At 45.2% G+C, this 13,871-nt stretch overlaps 5 protein-coding genes across 5 annotated transcripts; 2 read left to right on the plus strand and 3 right to left on the minus strand.

The window, feature by feature from the left end:
* Positions 1–1,947: 1,947 nt before the first annotated feature.
* Positions 1,948–2,964, minus strand: N7458_000495 (NAD-dependent 15-hydroxyprostaglandin dehydrogenase; the record flags this gene model as incomplete). The annotated part of the gene is made up of 3 exons (XM_056903889.1): positions 1,948–2,206; positions 2,261–2,846; positions 2,913–2,964. 3 exons carry the CDS (start codon positions 2,962–2,964, stop codon positions 1,948–1,950), a joined length of 897 nt encoding a protein of 298 aa, XP_056771656.1.
* Positions 2,965–4,624: 1,660 nt separating this feature from the next.
* On the plus strand, positions 4,625–5,284 carry N7458_000496 (DJ-1/PfpI family protein; the record flags this gene model as incomplete). The annotated part of the gene is made up of 1 exon (XM_056903890.1): positions 4,625–5,284. One exon carries the CDS (start codon positions 4,625–4,627, stop codon positions 5,282–5,284), a length of 660 nt encoding a protein of 219 aa, XP_056771657.1.
* Positions 5,285–6,734: 1,450 nt separating this feature from the next.
* On the minus strand, positions 6,735–8,372 carry N7458_000497 (uncharacterized protein; the record flags this gene model as incomplete). The annotated part of the gene is made up of 4 exons (XM_056903891.1): positions 6,735–6,877; positions 6,938–7,327; positions 7,461–7,846; positions 7,918–8,372. 4 exons carry the CDS (start codon positions 8,370–8,372, stop codon positions 6,735–6,737), a joined length of 1,374 nt encoding a protein of 457 aa, XP_056771658.1.
* A 1,309-nt stretch (positions 8,373–9,681) lies between these two features.
* On the minus strand, positions 9,682–10,466 carry N7458_000498 (uncharacterized protein; the record flags this gene model as incomplete). Its single annotated transcript, XM_056903892.1, has 3 exons — positions 9,682–9,890; positions 9,953–10,067; positions 10,131–10,466. 3 exons carry the CDS (start codon positions 10,464–10,466, stop codon positions 9,682–9,684), a joined length of 660 nt encoding a protein of 219 aa, XP_056771659.1.
* A 2,011-nt stretch (positions 10,467–12,477) lies between these two features.
* Positions 12,478–12,861, plus strand: N7458_000499 (uncharacterized protein; the record flags this gene model as incomplete). The annotated part of the gene is made up of 2 exons (XM_056903893.1): positions 12,478–12,541; positions 12,596–12,861. 2 exons carry the CDS (start codon positions 12,478–12,480, stop codon positions 12,859–12,861), a joined length of 330 nt encoding a protein of 109 aa, XP_056771660.1.
* Positions 12,862–13,871: the final 1,010 nt, after the last annotated feature.

Below are 13,871 nucleotides of genomic sequence, written 5' to 3' on the forward strand. Positions count from 1 at the left end.
ATATTCACGGCGTTGACTTATCCCGAGCTCAACTATGTACTCGTCAAAACAGAAGACTCGTACCAAAATTGCGGTACAAAAGGTTCATCCTCTTGTGCCCACTGGAGCAGGGCGGTGGCATGTTCGGGCGTTAATGCTGGCCGATCAATATATTTGAGTACTGTGATTGGAATGGTAGGATATTTCCTCTGGGTTTGGCAGTAGGTTCATCGGGCGACGTTTTTCAATTCGCCCAGTTTCGTACGTGTAAAAGAGTAAAGTTAGTGGTTACACCAGCGTGGTAGACGTACTAGAGCTCTATCAATCCGAATGGAAGGCATTTTTAAACTAAAATACAGTTTAAATAGGCGATGGGATCGAATATGCGCGAAAAGAGACTGACACTGCCATCATCGAGCATCGAACAACTGTCCGGGTCGGACTACGGCCAGCTAGGATATGTTGCTACTATCGTGAAAGAAACCCAGAAGTGGCAGCCCATTCTGCCTCTCGCATTAACTCACGCTGACAATGAAGGTAGGTAAGCCTTGTACCGTTGTAGAGAATTTTAAAGCTATTAGAGAGCTGGCTCAAAGCACTGTTTTCTCACGACTCGATATCTGAAGTCATGTATAAATCATCTGTTAAATGTTCATTTGGCTACCTTTCCATGTGATGGCTTAATCTAGCCAAGTCTTCCCTCGCCAAGCGCTCAACTGGGAATGTCCACTACACAGTTGTGCGATACAGAGAAAAGCAGAAGTCTGTTAAAACAAATCAAGTTTTATCAATAAACTTGAGTCGAAGGTAAAGTAACACTTATTAAAATTCTCTAACAATGACCAAATATACATCGTGTGTCCACATTTGACTCGATCTAGTGATGATGACTGACTTTAATGCATACGTAGTACAAGCGAACCTAGTATTACACATATAAACCTCGTAACTAGTGTTTAACTATTACGCATCCTGAGCGTTCGTTGTTTAAGACTCGCTTTCTCTAAGGCACGGACCCCTCAAACGATCGCAAATACATAGCAGAACTGTCCCACAATTCAAAAGATATTATATTCCCGAATAAACCCGACTACACCGGGCTATGTTTGATTTAATTCTCAAGACGCCAACAATAAATTATAAAGATAAATGAATTAATAATTCACAATCTCAGGTATGATTGGGACGAGGGATCTGAAATTTGCTTTTCTTACTCGGAACAATTCGAGGGTGATCTGCATCAAATTCGGGAACTTTCTGGTATTGGAATGATTTTCAATGCATCAGGGTCTGACGATTCGCCGCTGATAAATCAAATCACACACCGTATCACCGGCCGCCTGACATATTATTCGCAAATATAACTTCTTGAGAAGACTTGGGAGAGTGAAGCGATACGTATCACCTTGAGCAAAGGGTTAACTAGCGGCAGATTTCGATTTATAATGATGTTCTTCGCATTTCGGGGCTTAAATCAAGGCACTAGTCATGAGTTCCAGAAAATTCAAAGAATTTGGCGACTACACGATGGCCACGGTGGTTATAACGTCCGCATTTACCAGCCTACCATGAGAGCTCCTCCAAAGTGTAGTAGGTGCGGGCAGGTAGGACATAAGATCAATTGCTGCCTTACGAAATAGCTTCGTCGAATATGATGGCGTTTTGGTTGAAGAAATCCTACTTTGGAATGATCTGGTGGACAGTGTAGCTCACTCTCTTTTGAATTACGTTCAGTAATGGTACTGTATTATTAAACGCGGGGAAAAGTGGGGGGTGGTTCTCGCTCCTTACTCGGTAGTCCATCACTCAAACAGACCAGAAGATCCGGCTGGTTCCTGCATAGAAGATCCTTGTACTTATACAAGCAGCATGCACTCCCCTTTAAAAGAGTGGATATAACATCGTCAAGGTCTGTTCCTATAATAATGGTACCTCATGGGGAGGCAATTACTAACAATAAAAGATCAATTAATATCCGCCTTCCTTCAACATCTCGACAATTTTTCTCGTAGCCTTGTCTTTATTGCTCATCATATTTCCCGCTCCTCCTGGGCCTGGATCATTGAACTGCTCCACCCGACGCACTCGTTTCCCAACCTCCAAAATCGTCCCACCATCGATCCTTCCAGCCCTGCACTCGTCCTTCTCAATCAAGTCGACCATCACTTCTGCAACGGCTTCTGGTGTTACCCATTCATCACCCTTGGCGATCATTTCCATTTTTTCACTTAAACGTCATTAGCATCTTCACGATCTGTAAAACTACGGATGAACCACTCACGGAGACTCCACCCAGAGAGGAGTCTTAACAACTCCAGGGGCCACTGCAGTTACCCTAATTCCAAGGCCCTTTTCTAATGGCGCCAGACTGCGCACAAATCCGCTAATACCCCATTTGCCCGCGATGTACATGGGCGTGGGAAGCGACGCATCCTGCCCGGCGATACTCGAGATATGGACGATGCTTCCTCGCTTCTTCTGCTCTAGGAAATGCCTGATGGCCAGCTGAGTAACTCGAATGGGGTGAATAAGGTTAATGTCTAACATCCTATACCCGTCACTATTTGTCCTATCAGTCGATAGGCTGCTGCCAGGAGGGTGCCAGAAATTGGACCATAGTGGCTCATAAACTCCAGCACCAGGACAAACGATGTCCAGAGGGCCAAACTCCGCCTCTGCACGAGCGAACATCTCTTCGAGATCTGTCCATTTCGTCACGTCGCATCTCTGATAGATAGCGCGGGGGGGCCTCAAAGAACCCGGTTGATTGCTGAGGAGCTCCTTTGCTTCCGGCCGAAGAGCAATGTCGGCAAGAAGAACGTTACAGCCTCGAGATAGAAGAGCTTTCGCAAAACAGAGGTTGAGTCCTAGGATGGTGTGAAACTGTGTCAAAATTTTCAGTAATCACCGAGCTAACGCAACTTGTAACTTACCAGACCCCGCCCCCGTAATTATCGCAGATTTCCCAAGAACGGAAAAAGACATATTTGTTGTCAAGGGTTGTACGCTGTCATTCCTTAAAATTCTGAGCCAAAATATTTTGGCTGCTCCCTGTTGTAGACTCCCAGTAAAGAACTTCGAATCGCTTTACTTTGTTGCTAAAGTTATATGGCCTCCCGCCCCACCCCAACACCCAGCTCGGAAATGATAATTCCGGCAACGACGAGGATCAGCGACCGTTGCGTGAACCAACAATCACCAACCAGTCATATTTGCCGAGAGAGACTAAGCCTTTACCCTGAAGTCGAATAAGCCCTCTTTGGTCACCAATACGGCTCAGGACTCAAAACCCATGCATGCAATTGTACCTCATACACGGAACATTGGCTGCAAGTTGGGTATCACTAATGACATATTTATCAAACCTCGTCTAACAAGTCAACATTCATCACAGAGGTGGAGGAGGCGACTCATGGCTTTTTTACTCAGCCGAAATAACGCAATTCACACCTGAGCCAGCCACCCCAAAAGGAGCAACGTATTCAAATTTAAGCTATTTGTCCCATTATCTCGATGCTTTGCCATTGAATGCGGCGTAGTTTTGAAGTTCGAGATAGAAATACATATTCCTCTATCATTACCTCAAATAACTTTCCTGTACTGCTCTAATAGGTTAGGAATACTACCTAGATGATATGGTTTCAATATCTTATTCCATAGAAAATATACAGTGACGCCTCATAAGTTTCAACAACACCCAAGGGATACACAATGGAGAAGAGTTCGTCAGCTAGGTAAGAAGAAGCAGATGTGAAGGAGCGTGGAGCATGAGGGTCAGCGAATATCACAGGGTAGGCTGAAATCCCCCATCGATGGCTAAGATACACGGCGTTACGATAACAATAATGCCAAGGATGCCAAATAACGCAAAGGAAAGTTGGTCACTCAGTACAACCCCTGTCTGAGTGGAAAGTTCCTCCTCCATGTCTTGAAAATAGTCTATCCCAAAAGGGTCTTGGGTGGAATTTGACCGCTCCTTCATTTCGACATACGTATGTCAGGCTTAGAGGATATTAACATACCGCTAGCCCCTTCTGGGATGTTATTATTCAGCGTGTACTTGATCTGCATGTGCTGTCACATAAAATTTTAGTTCTTCAATAACTTGTTCGATTGGTTCTTTCAGTACTAGCATGTACGGAAATCCTGCGACCCGTTAACATCCTGTAGAGACAGAGCGGTAACTTACCACGTAGACAGGGGTTATACTAAGTGTCCCACTTTTCCTTATGTTTTGTATTGTATTTTAGTATCCTTGGCATTACAGTTGTCGTAACACCGTGTACCTTAAGCCATCTCTGGGGTATTTCAACCTGCCCCCTGACATTCGTTCTTTTCTTCAATCAATCAACCTTTACATCCAAGATTGGTTCCGCTTGGTCCTATCCTCAATCTCATTCGCCTACTAGGCCTACTAGCCATTACTGTCGCAGCTTGCTCTGACACATACTTCCCTTGCTCTACGTGGTAACGAAGTGTTTCCGTTAGTCAACAACATTGACACGTGACCGGGTACCCCTCACCTTACGGCCGTATACATTTGACTATAACATGAGTCCGTCTAGTTTGAAATAAATAGACACCTAGATCATGATCCCACTTTACCAGCAAGACCGAGCCCACGCTAATCTACATCTATTCTACAATGCTGCAGGCCGCATTTCTCGTGTTTGATGGAGTAGATGTATTGGACTTTGCTGGTCCGCTTGAAATCTTTTCACATGCCAATCACAGCATGAACCATTCCGTTCCAGATCCAGCGTTTGAGCTCACAATCATCGGGCGAAATGAAAAAATCTCGACAAGTGCATCCCTTCAGATTAGTCCAGGCATCACCCTAGCCACTGCACGCTCCAAACTGAAGGATTTTGATGTTCTGGTGGTGCCCGGCGGACCGCCAGACATCATCTCCTCCTTAGTTAAGAGCGAGTCGGAGGAATTCCAGTTCGTGAGGGATTTTGGATTCCAGGCGCCCAGAGAGGGTAAAACACCACGGACTATTCTCTCCATCTGTACAGGAGCTCTCTTTCTAGGTGCTTCTGGTTTGCTGGATGGCATCAAGGCCACCACTCATCACCTCTTTCTCGATGAACTCCGAACGCTCTGTGAGACAAAGGGAAAAACCGAGGTTATCCATGCTAGATATGTGGATGGCGGCATGAGAGAAAACAATATACAAATCATCACAGGTGGCGGAGTCTCATCTGGCCTGGATTCGGCTTGTTATTTTGTTTCGAGGACATTCTCTCCTGAGATGGCATCCTTCGCAGCGAAAATGACGGAGTTCAACTGGAACGAGCAGTAAACGTGAAGTTTCATCGAATACTATGTTTTGTATTCTTCAATCACGAGCACATGGTTGATTTCGTTATCTACTCAGATGAAAACTTTGATGAAAGGAGTGAAAAGATCAGTGTCAGTCAAATAATGAATATCTCTAAATTATCAGGGGGACGAAAGACTTGACCGAATACACCAAGCCTTGCTTTTTTTAATGATGGCATACTGTTTTATATGGCGGTCTGGTGCAGTAGAGATCCTGTTTCATGCTTATTCCTTTTGATTGTGAACAGCTTTTGTAACTAATTTAGTGCACGATGAAACTCTTCTTTCCTCCCTGGCAGACACTTTAATGACGCCCCAAAGTCACTTGATGTCGCACGAATATAGGCATTTTACCGCTAGACCAAAAATGCTCCATGGGCTACATTCATAGCCTATGCGGCCATTTATTGTTCCGACACTATATTTTGTACTAAAAATAGTCGTATTTGGAACATACTTTAGCGTCATAAATATATATATACACATGGTGTAATTTCATTATAAACAGGCTAGCGCTATCTATGGTTAGTGAAGTTTTAGAGCCCCGGGGGCGGGTTCAAGGTGTTTGCCAGGCTGGGGGGTAGAGGTTTATCTAATTTGTAGTTTATAAAAGTGATCCTCTAGTAGCTGCAAAATATGTCACGAATAACTGAGCATTGCACGTGTCCTTGGGGTGGTTGCTATTGTAGTAGTTCCATGCCGAAGCTCAGAGATCTAATTGTGATTGAACCCAGGAAGGGCGATTATTTTGAGGCTAGCTACTTAAAAATAATGCGATAGGATCCTCACCTCAGAACTATTGATCAAAGTCGAATGTAAAGGCTGAGGCATGACTAAGTTACGTTCAGATTGGTAGGGTAAAGTCCTGAACACTCCTTGTACTTCGGCGAGCTCGTTGAGGCAATACCTGCGTCCCATAGCTAACCCGAAACCTTGTAGGGATTCACGACTCGCCCGACTCGATCCGAGTCAGAGATGGAGGCTCCAGACCTTAAAGTTGCTATCTGGATGTATTAACGTCGATTTTGAAGGATGCAGTATGCTCATTACCGTGGTCGACCGATGAGATCCAACTGACTGGATAATGCGATGTGCCTTTTTAAATGTATCTATGCATGGGTTATTTAACATGGTTTCTGTGCTGATCCACCCCAAGCCATAGTTTTTATACCCTCCTCGGGGGGGCTCATGAGAAAACAAAACGAAGTATCGACCTTCTTGAGGGACAAATACAGAGCCTGTATTGGGCCTAGCAGCCACCGTAGAATTGAAGCACGAATTATTGAAGTATCCAGCACAAAAGGAGAGAGAGAAACAAAGAGCTAGGAGGCAGAGTATGTCCAATTTATTCATTTATATCTGGCCTTCGATAATTCTATCAAACTTAGAAACTACCTAATATTATCCAGGTAAAAAAACAATGAGAGATCTCACTTCCCTCCGATTTCGAAGGCTAGTTTCTGACGACTCATGTTTAGGCTCACTACCTTCGGCACAAGGAATTCCTCCAGACCGTATGAGGCGTTGTTACGCCCCCAGCCACTCCCTTTCACCGCGCCAAGAGGGTAGGTTGCTAGGTGGTCCCAAGTATTAGCCATCAAATAACTGAAGAGTAATGAACTCTGCCACTCACGGTCATCATGTTCTGTTAATGCGTTCACATGTACCTGCGCAACCTCAAGTTTCCTTGCGATGTCAATTGCTCGTTGCATATTGTTGGTATGTATTGCGGCGTTCAGACCGTACGACGAGTCATTCGCGAGTTCAATCGCCTCACAGTCCGTATCCACTACGAATAGAGACACAGACGGACCGAATGTTTCCTCATCCCAAAGTTTCATCTCCTTCGTTGTCTCCATCAAAATTGTTGGCCGAAGAGATAGCTCGGATGCATAGTTTGGTCCACCCGTTAAAAACTGAGCACCCTTTTCACCTGCGTCTAGAAGCTTGTCGCAAGACTTTTGAACAACCTCCCTGTTTACTCCCTTTCCTGTTGGCCACTGAGCAGCCCCCGTTTCAGCAACTGGATAAATTGATCTGCAATGGATCTTTGCACAATGATTCGCTCCGTAGAGAAGCAAATCTGGCCGTGGTGAAGGAATGCTATATGATATGGTCAGTAAACGTGAAATTAGTCCTTGTATGGAGGATCCTACCTCCAAGAAGGCACTTTTCTGCAGCATCCTCTAGCTCACAATCGTCGAGGATAATTGAGGCGCATTTTCCTCCCAATTCCATCAGGACAGGTTTAAGGTGCTTTCCAGCCATGGCACCAATGATCCTGCCAACGGCAGCACTGCCAATAAACTCTACCTTTCGAATTGCCGAATGGGCAATCAAAGCTTCAGTGACTTCTGGTGCGTCTTCGCGTCGAACCTGGATGGCATTTATAGCGCCCGCTGGGACTCCAGCTTCAATGAATACATTCACTAGCAAATGATGCACTCGCGGGCATATCTCAGAAGTCTTAAAGACAACGGTACATCCTGCACCAAGAATTGAGCTTAAACCTCGTGAGGCAAGAATGACACTTGCGTTCCAACTAGATAGAGTAGCGAGGGAACACATTAGCAGACATCGAGATTTTGTATGCCACTAGAGTATAATACTCACGGCGCGATGAGCAAGACAGGCCCAACAGGTTCCTTGAAGACTAGGCCCAAGTTCTTCTCGCCGCCTATGGCAGGAATACTACCTGTGCAGGCTGATGTAATCCGTGCAGCAATTTCGCGCATATTATTGATTGAGTTGTCAATATTGAACTGTGCCCAAGCTTCCGCACAGTTGGTCTCCAAGACCTGAAGTGCAACGAGCTCTGCTCGTCGAGAATCAAGTAGACCAGCTGCACGCAGTAAAATATCCCGGCGAGAAGTTGGGCTCGAAAGCCTCCATTGTTCAAAAGCCCTCTTCGCCGCCGCTGCTGCAAGTTTGGCAGCATCCACATCGGCGGACTGAGCAAAAGCCGTGTTTCCTTGCTCGTCCGGAGAAATGGGAAACGTCACGGCTGGACGGGCTGCAGCAGACCGCCCGTCGATCCACAAGGGTACCACTGAAGGTTTGCTGTCCATTGCGAGATATTGGGAAACGTACGGTGTGCGTACCTACTGCAGTTAGTGGCAAGCGTTCCATATATAGGCAACGGCCCTCTGGGTTACAAAGGGTCTATATATCAACTATTTTACTAAACCTAATCACCCAGCTAACTAATAACTTACTCAGCATTAGATCACCATATGTCATTTGTCTCGAGAGCCATATATTCTAGCGCTTCCCCGCTTCTGGCGGAACGATTTGGAGAATGTGGCTTCCGACGTAAAGTTTGGTAAATAACCCGAAGGCTGTAACGACAACCAAAGTTCCGTTAAGCCGGATCTAACCGGACTTTATCACCTCAGCAGTGCGCGCAAAGGCCGATCTAGCCCGGTAATTCCGTTGTTTTTCTGAACAGCCTCGCATCGACGTGTGAGCATTTTTGCCAAGCCTCAACCAGACTCTGGCAAATCCACAATATGGCGCACTCCAGTTATTACCGCGATTTCTGAGAGTACGCTTGGTTGAAATAGCCATATTCTTTCATCACCTGTCAAACCATCGTTGTCCTCCATAAACTCCAGTTCACTTGGCTGTCGCGATATTGATTTGCTAGAAGTCACCGCCCTATGCACACCGCCTACATGACAGATCGTGACTTGGGAAAAACATGAGACGGAGGGATCGCAGATTATTTTTATATCAAATATTATGAAATTTGCAATCGAAATTGAGTAGGGGAAATATATTGAATGGATAACGAAAATATCAAGTTGTTATTGCCGACTGAAAAGAGGCGAGACTACTATTTTGCGCAGCCAGAAGTAGGCTTCGTCCTCACTCAAAGATGACTCACCGGCGGTGAGTGACCTATTTAAACATCGAAATTTGCGACTTACATATTACATTATGGTGAATAAGAAGGTTTAGCATGTTGAAACGTCCAAAATAGGATAATTATATGTAATCCAGTGCCGCGAACGATTGAGGGTATTCAACAGCGGGAGAGTGACTATAGAAGACGATAGGGTTGGTCTCTCGGAGACACCTATAGCTGCAGCAATAGTCGCTGCAAAAACATGACGAAGCAAAGTGGTAACGTGAATGGTTACCTAGTATCGCCCGAAATCTTTGAGAATGGCTTTTCTTCGATGTTCTGTTGCTAGGTGCTCGGCAAGACTACATGAAGTTACCGAATATGGGATATTTATGACAAGGGACTGTTTTCTCCACAGGAGCGATCATTATCAAATACGCGAACCAGACATGCTAAAGACCTTTAATTAATATTCTGCCCTCGCATAATAGCTTCATAGCCGCAGACTCAAAACTATCCCTATTTCAAGCTCACTGGGACTTTCCGAAGACCTTAAGGCGACCTTCAAGGGGAGTAAAAGTCTTCTCACCCGGGTCCGTGGTAGAAACACCAAAGACTAGCTGTGCGTCAAGCTTCCATGAGGTGGGTAAGCCCCAAGTCTTTTGAATCTGCTCGTCAATCAGAGGATTATAGTGCTGGAGATTGGCACCAAAACCTTCGGATTCGAGGGCGACCCAGACTATTCACAATGAGCGTCTGATATGGTGATTACGGACAGTAGTTGGAAAACGTTTAACGTACCGAGATACTGAGTCATGGCATTCGACTCCATGGCAAAAGGATCGAATTTGTCGGCATATAGAGAGAATTTCTCTTTAATCGAAGCCAGGGAGTCATAGTCGACAAAGAAGAGAACCTGGCCCATTAGCACCTACTACACTCCTTTTTAAAGGAAAAAAAGAAAAATAAAAAACCTTACAGTTCCATAAGCAGCGCGGAATGCATTCAGCTTAGGCTTGGTTTGGGTCTCAAACACCTCCTTAGGAACCTGACCAGCAGCAACCAGCTCTTCTATAGCATTGATAGCAATGTCCCACACCTTTCTGTGTTCTTCCTTCAGGAGAAGAACTACACGGGAAGTCTGGGTGTTAAAAGAGCTGGGGACATGGAGGACAGAATCCTGGACTATTGCCTCAATGGCATCGTCGGAGATAGGGCTCTCGGCCTTCAGATCATAGTATGTGCGGCGGGACTTGGCCAGCTCAAGGAGAGTTGTGGTGGCGGGGTTCTTGAAATCGACTTGGATGGAACCCATCTTGAACGTGCTTGGATTTTGGAATGCTTGTATGGGGATTGTTGAGGATTTTTTCCTGGTTAGTCGTCGAAGAGCAGATCTATTGGGTGATTAGGGATGGCAATGCCTTTATATATATTTCGGCAAATTGTCGTCGTACCTGACCATCATTAATTCACTCGCGGCGATTCCCAACGTTTTCAACTGAGTCCAATAACGATGTTGGTGTCCTGCATATCTTGTCCAATTGAATTGGTGAACTTGGGCTTCTCCATCTGACAAAGAGTTTGTAAGCTCGGTGTTAAATTATTGAAAATTGACTGTGGAGCATTAGAAATGTGGGGCGGAATGGGAATCATAACATTACTGCAGCTTATAGTTTTTATGGTAAGAACCAGTAGTTCTAGTCGGGAGAATACGGCTGCTAGCGAACTAAGGATGCCTTTATTATAACTTATTAGTCACGGATCTAGATCTGAGCTGTAAAGTTAATGCTCTTCTTGGGGAGTGATTATGCTAAGTGAACACCGCATGGCAAGAAAATGGCTTTCTCTCCACTTTTTACTTCTTTTTGGGAATTTGACTATGACGTGGGATATTAGCGGTAGTAATTCAGATCAAGAAAGGTATATAAACAGGCTCACGTATAGGACATCATTATGGGAAGGAGACCAGGCAACACGTTCAGGTGTCATAGGTGTGGTTTTGTCCTTGGCGAACTACTAGCTAATGCAGGAGAGGATTCGGAAAAGATCGGACGAACCTCGGTAGCCATATGCAATAATTAGGATCCTCTAGGCTGTGGAACACAAGGACGCGTATATCCAAAGATGCAACACCAAATACCACAACGTATATCTACGATACTTCTGAACAAGGCTTACCAACTTGCTTCATTCTTCCGCTACTCTTAAGTAACTAAAGACCAGGTAACTCTTGAGGAGAAGCTTCCTGATAAAAGACAAGAGTAAGACCTTAAGGGCATGTCCTAGAATCCTGGTGCGTTTTGCAGTCGACAGGAAACCTCCATCATAAGGCCGGCGATTCATATTTCTATTACGAGTGTCAGACCGTTGCCGTTGGAACTATGGATCTGGATCATATTATGTAGAATGTGGTAACAATGATCAGTGCCAAAGACAAGAATATAGGTCGAGGTCGTTATCTTTCCAGGCACATATTTCCCTTATCAATGAAGAGTGATTTACATGTTGGCTTTGCCTACCTCTAGCTCGTCCAAGAGAACAAAAGATATCTCTCAGATTCGTCCTTAGCTAGTTGAGTCTGGTAGCGTTGGGTGGCCCGACTCATTCTCTTAGCCCTTTAGCCATTCTCGTTTCTAAGGAGTTCTTCATAGGTTATAAAAACTATCACGCTTGGCTCACTGCATGGCCGTGCAAAGGCATCGCAATATTTCCAAGCCAAGCGGAGGGAGAGCCATGAAACGGAGTTCCAGTCAGCCAGGCCACCACTTGCCTTGAGGTTAGCCTACAGGTAATGTGTTGCTAGAATTAGAGACGGAACGTTAGCTCTAGTAGCGGCAGCCTACATGTTGCCGATGGCGAGGGATCATCACCACCAATGAGCCCACACAAATCCGCATACTGTACCAGTACGGACTTCATTCTCGGTGATAGAGTGGAGGGGACCAAGATCAAATTTGAACAAGACCTTTCGCAAGTAAACGTAGTTCGGTTCACGGAGATACAGGTCTTTGGTTTTGCACCCCACCAGGAGTGCGTCTATCTGCGATTCTGGTTTCAAGGGCTCCATGGAATGGGTTCATTTATCCAACGTTCCGGGTTGGAACAAAATCCGAACTTTGTCCGCCCGCGAATTCAAGACTATGAGTCGGGGTGCGGGGTAAGAGCATTCATGCCGAAATTGAGGCGGAGATGGTCCGGTGAGTCCCGCCACTGTAAGAAGATTCACGGGAAGCATCCCATAAATGTCAACGACCAGACTGACCCACGATCAATGGATAAAAAGCTTTCCCCTGATCACATCAACTGGTTACTCTCAAAGTATCGTTATGAATAGTTTACCAGAGAAGGTCGATGTCCACCATCATTTCATACCGGATTTCTATGCCAGTGGTACGTCAAAAAACACGTCGTATTTGTAGCATTCTTTAACGACTTTCGATACAGCGATCGAGACTCATGGCGATCCATCTGGCTCCCATATACCAGCTTGGAAGCCTGAGACGACGCAGGCTTTTATGAAGAATGGTTCAATCATAACGGCTATCCTGTCCATCACTGCCCCTGGTGCTTCAGTCCTTCATGGCGAAGGTGGACGCCAGTTAGCGCGAAAAGCCAATGATTATGCCGCAGCTTTGCGGGATAATAACCCTGGCCGCTATGGCTTTTTTCGCTGCGCTCCCTACATTGTTGGACGTGGAAGGCTGTCTTGACGAAATAAGATATAGCCTTGATATCCTAAATGCCGATGGAATTACATTATTCACTAGATATGGAAGTGGAAATTTCTACTTGGGAAATGCTGTTTTTGCTCCTATTTGGCAGGAGTTGAATAAACGACATGCAGTCGTTTTTATTCACCCCACCCATGCAGCTGACACGAATTTGGTCAGTTCTTCCTTGCCACAGCCGATGATAGACTACCCACATGAAACAACACGAACGGCAATGGATCTCGTCCTATCAGGAACAAAGCGTCACCACCCCAACTGTAAAGTGATTCTTTCTCACGGGGGAGGTACGATGCCATACTTGGCTACCCGTGTCGCCAACCTAGTGAAAGGAACGCCAATGGGAAAGACGAATTTGCTGCCGTCGGAAATTCTTGAAGATTGCAAGTCATTTTATTTTGATCTTGCACTATGCGGATCGCATCACACAATGCGCCTTCTATTGGATTTTGCATCCCACGATCGTATCCTATATGGTAGTGACTTTCCCTATGCTGGTGAAGAGGGCGTCAGGGCATTTTCTAATGAACTGGATTCATTCCCAATGGACGAGACATTGCGCAACAAAATTTACTTCCAGAACGCTAGGGCATTGTTCTCTCGTTTCTCCCAGACTTGAGTTCAATAATAGAGTGATTTGTTCATACTCTCAGTACAAAACTTTCTGTTCTTGCTGCTCTCCATGTTCGTAAGCAAGCTATCAGATTAGAGTCACTAGGTGACTCGCAGCTTTGCGAATTTGCTTTTCAAATATTACTGTAAACCAAGTAAATTACCCCTCAAATATTTTTGGTGCCTTTTTAGGACGCCAGACGAATACCATTTAACCGTACTTGCCGGTCGCACAGGGACTCATCAATTACCGCTGCTTCGTTAATATAACACAAAGGTCCTAGGAACTTCATATTGTCTGAAACAAATTCGTCACCTATGTTGGGTCAAACCTCTAAGTAATTGTAGCTTCCAGATTCCTCAACTATATGACAGTGCTT

Source organism: Penicillium daleae, assembly GCF_028827525.1.
Source record: "Penicillium daleae strain IBT 16125 chromosome Unknown utg000001l_segment0_segment0, whole genome shotgun sequence".
Lineage (NCBI taxonomy): Eukaryota > Fungi > Ascomycota > Eurotiomycetes > Eurotiales > Aspergillaceae > Penicillium > Penicillium daleae.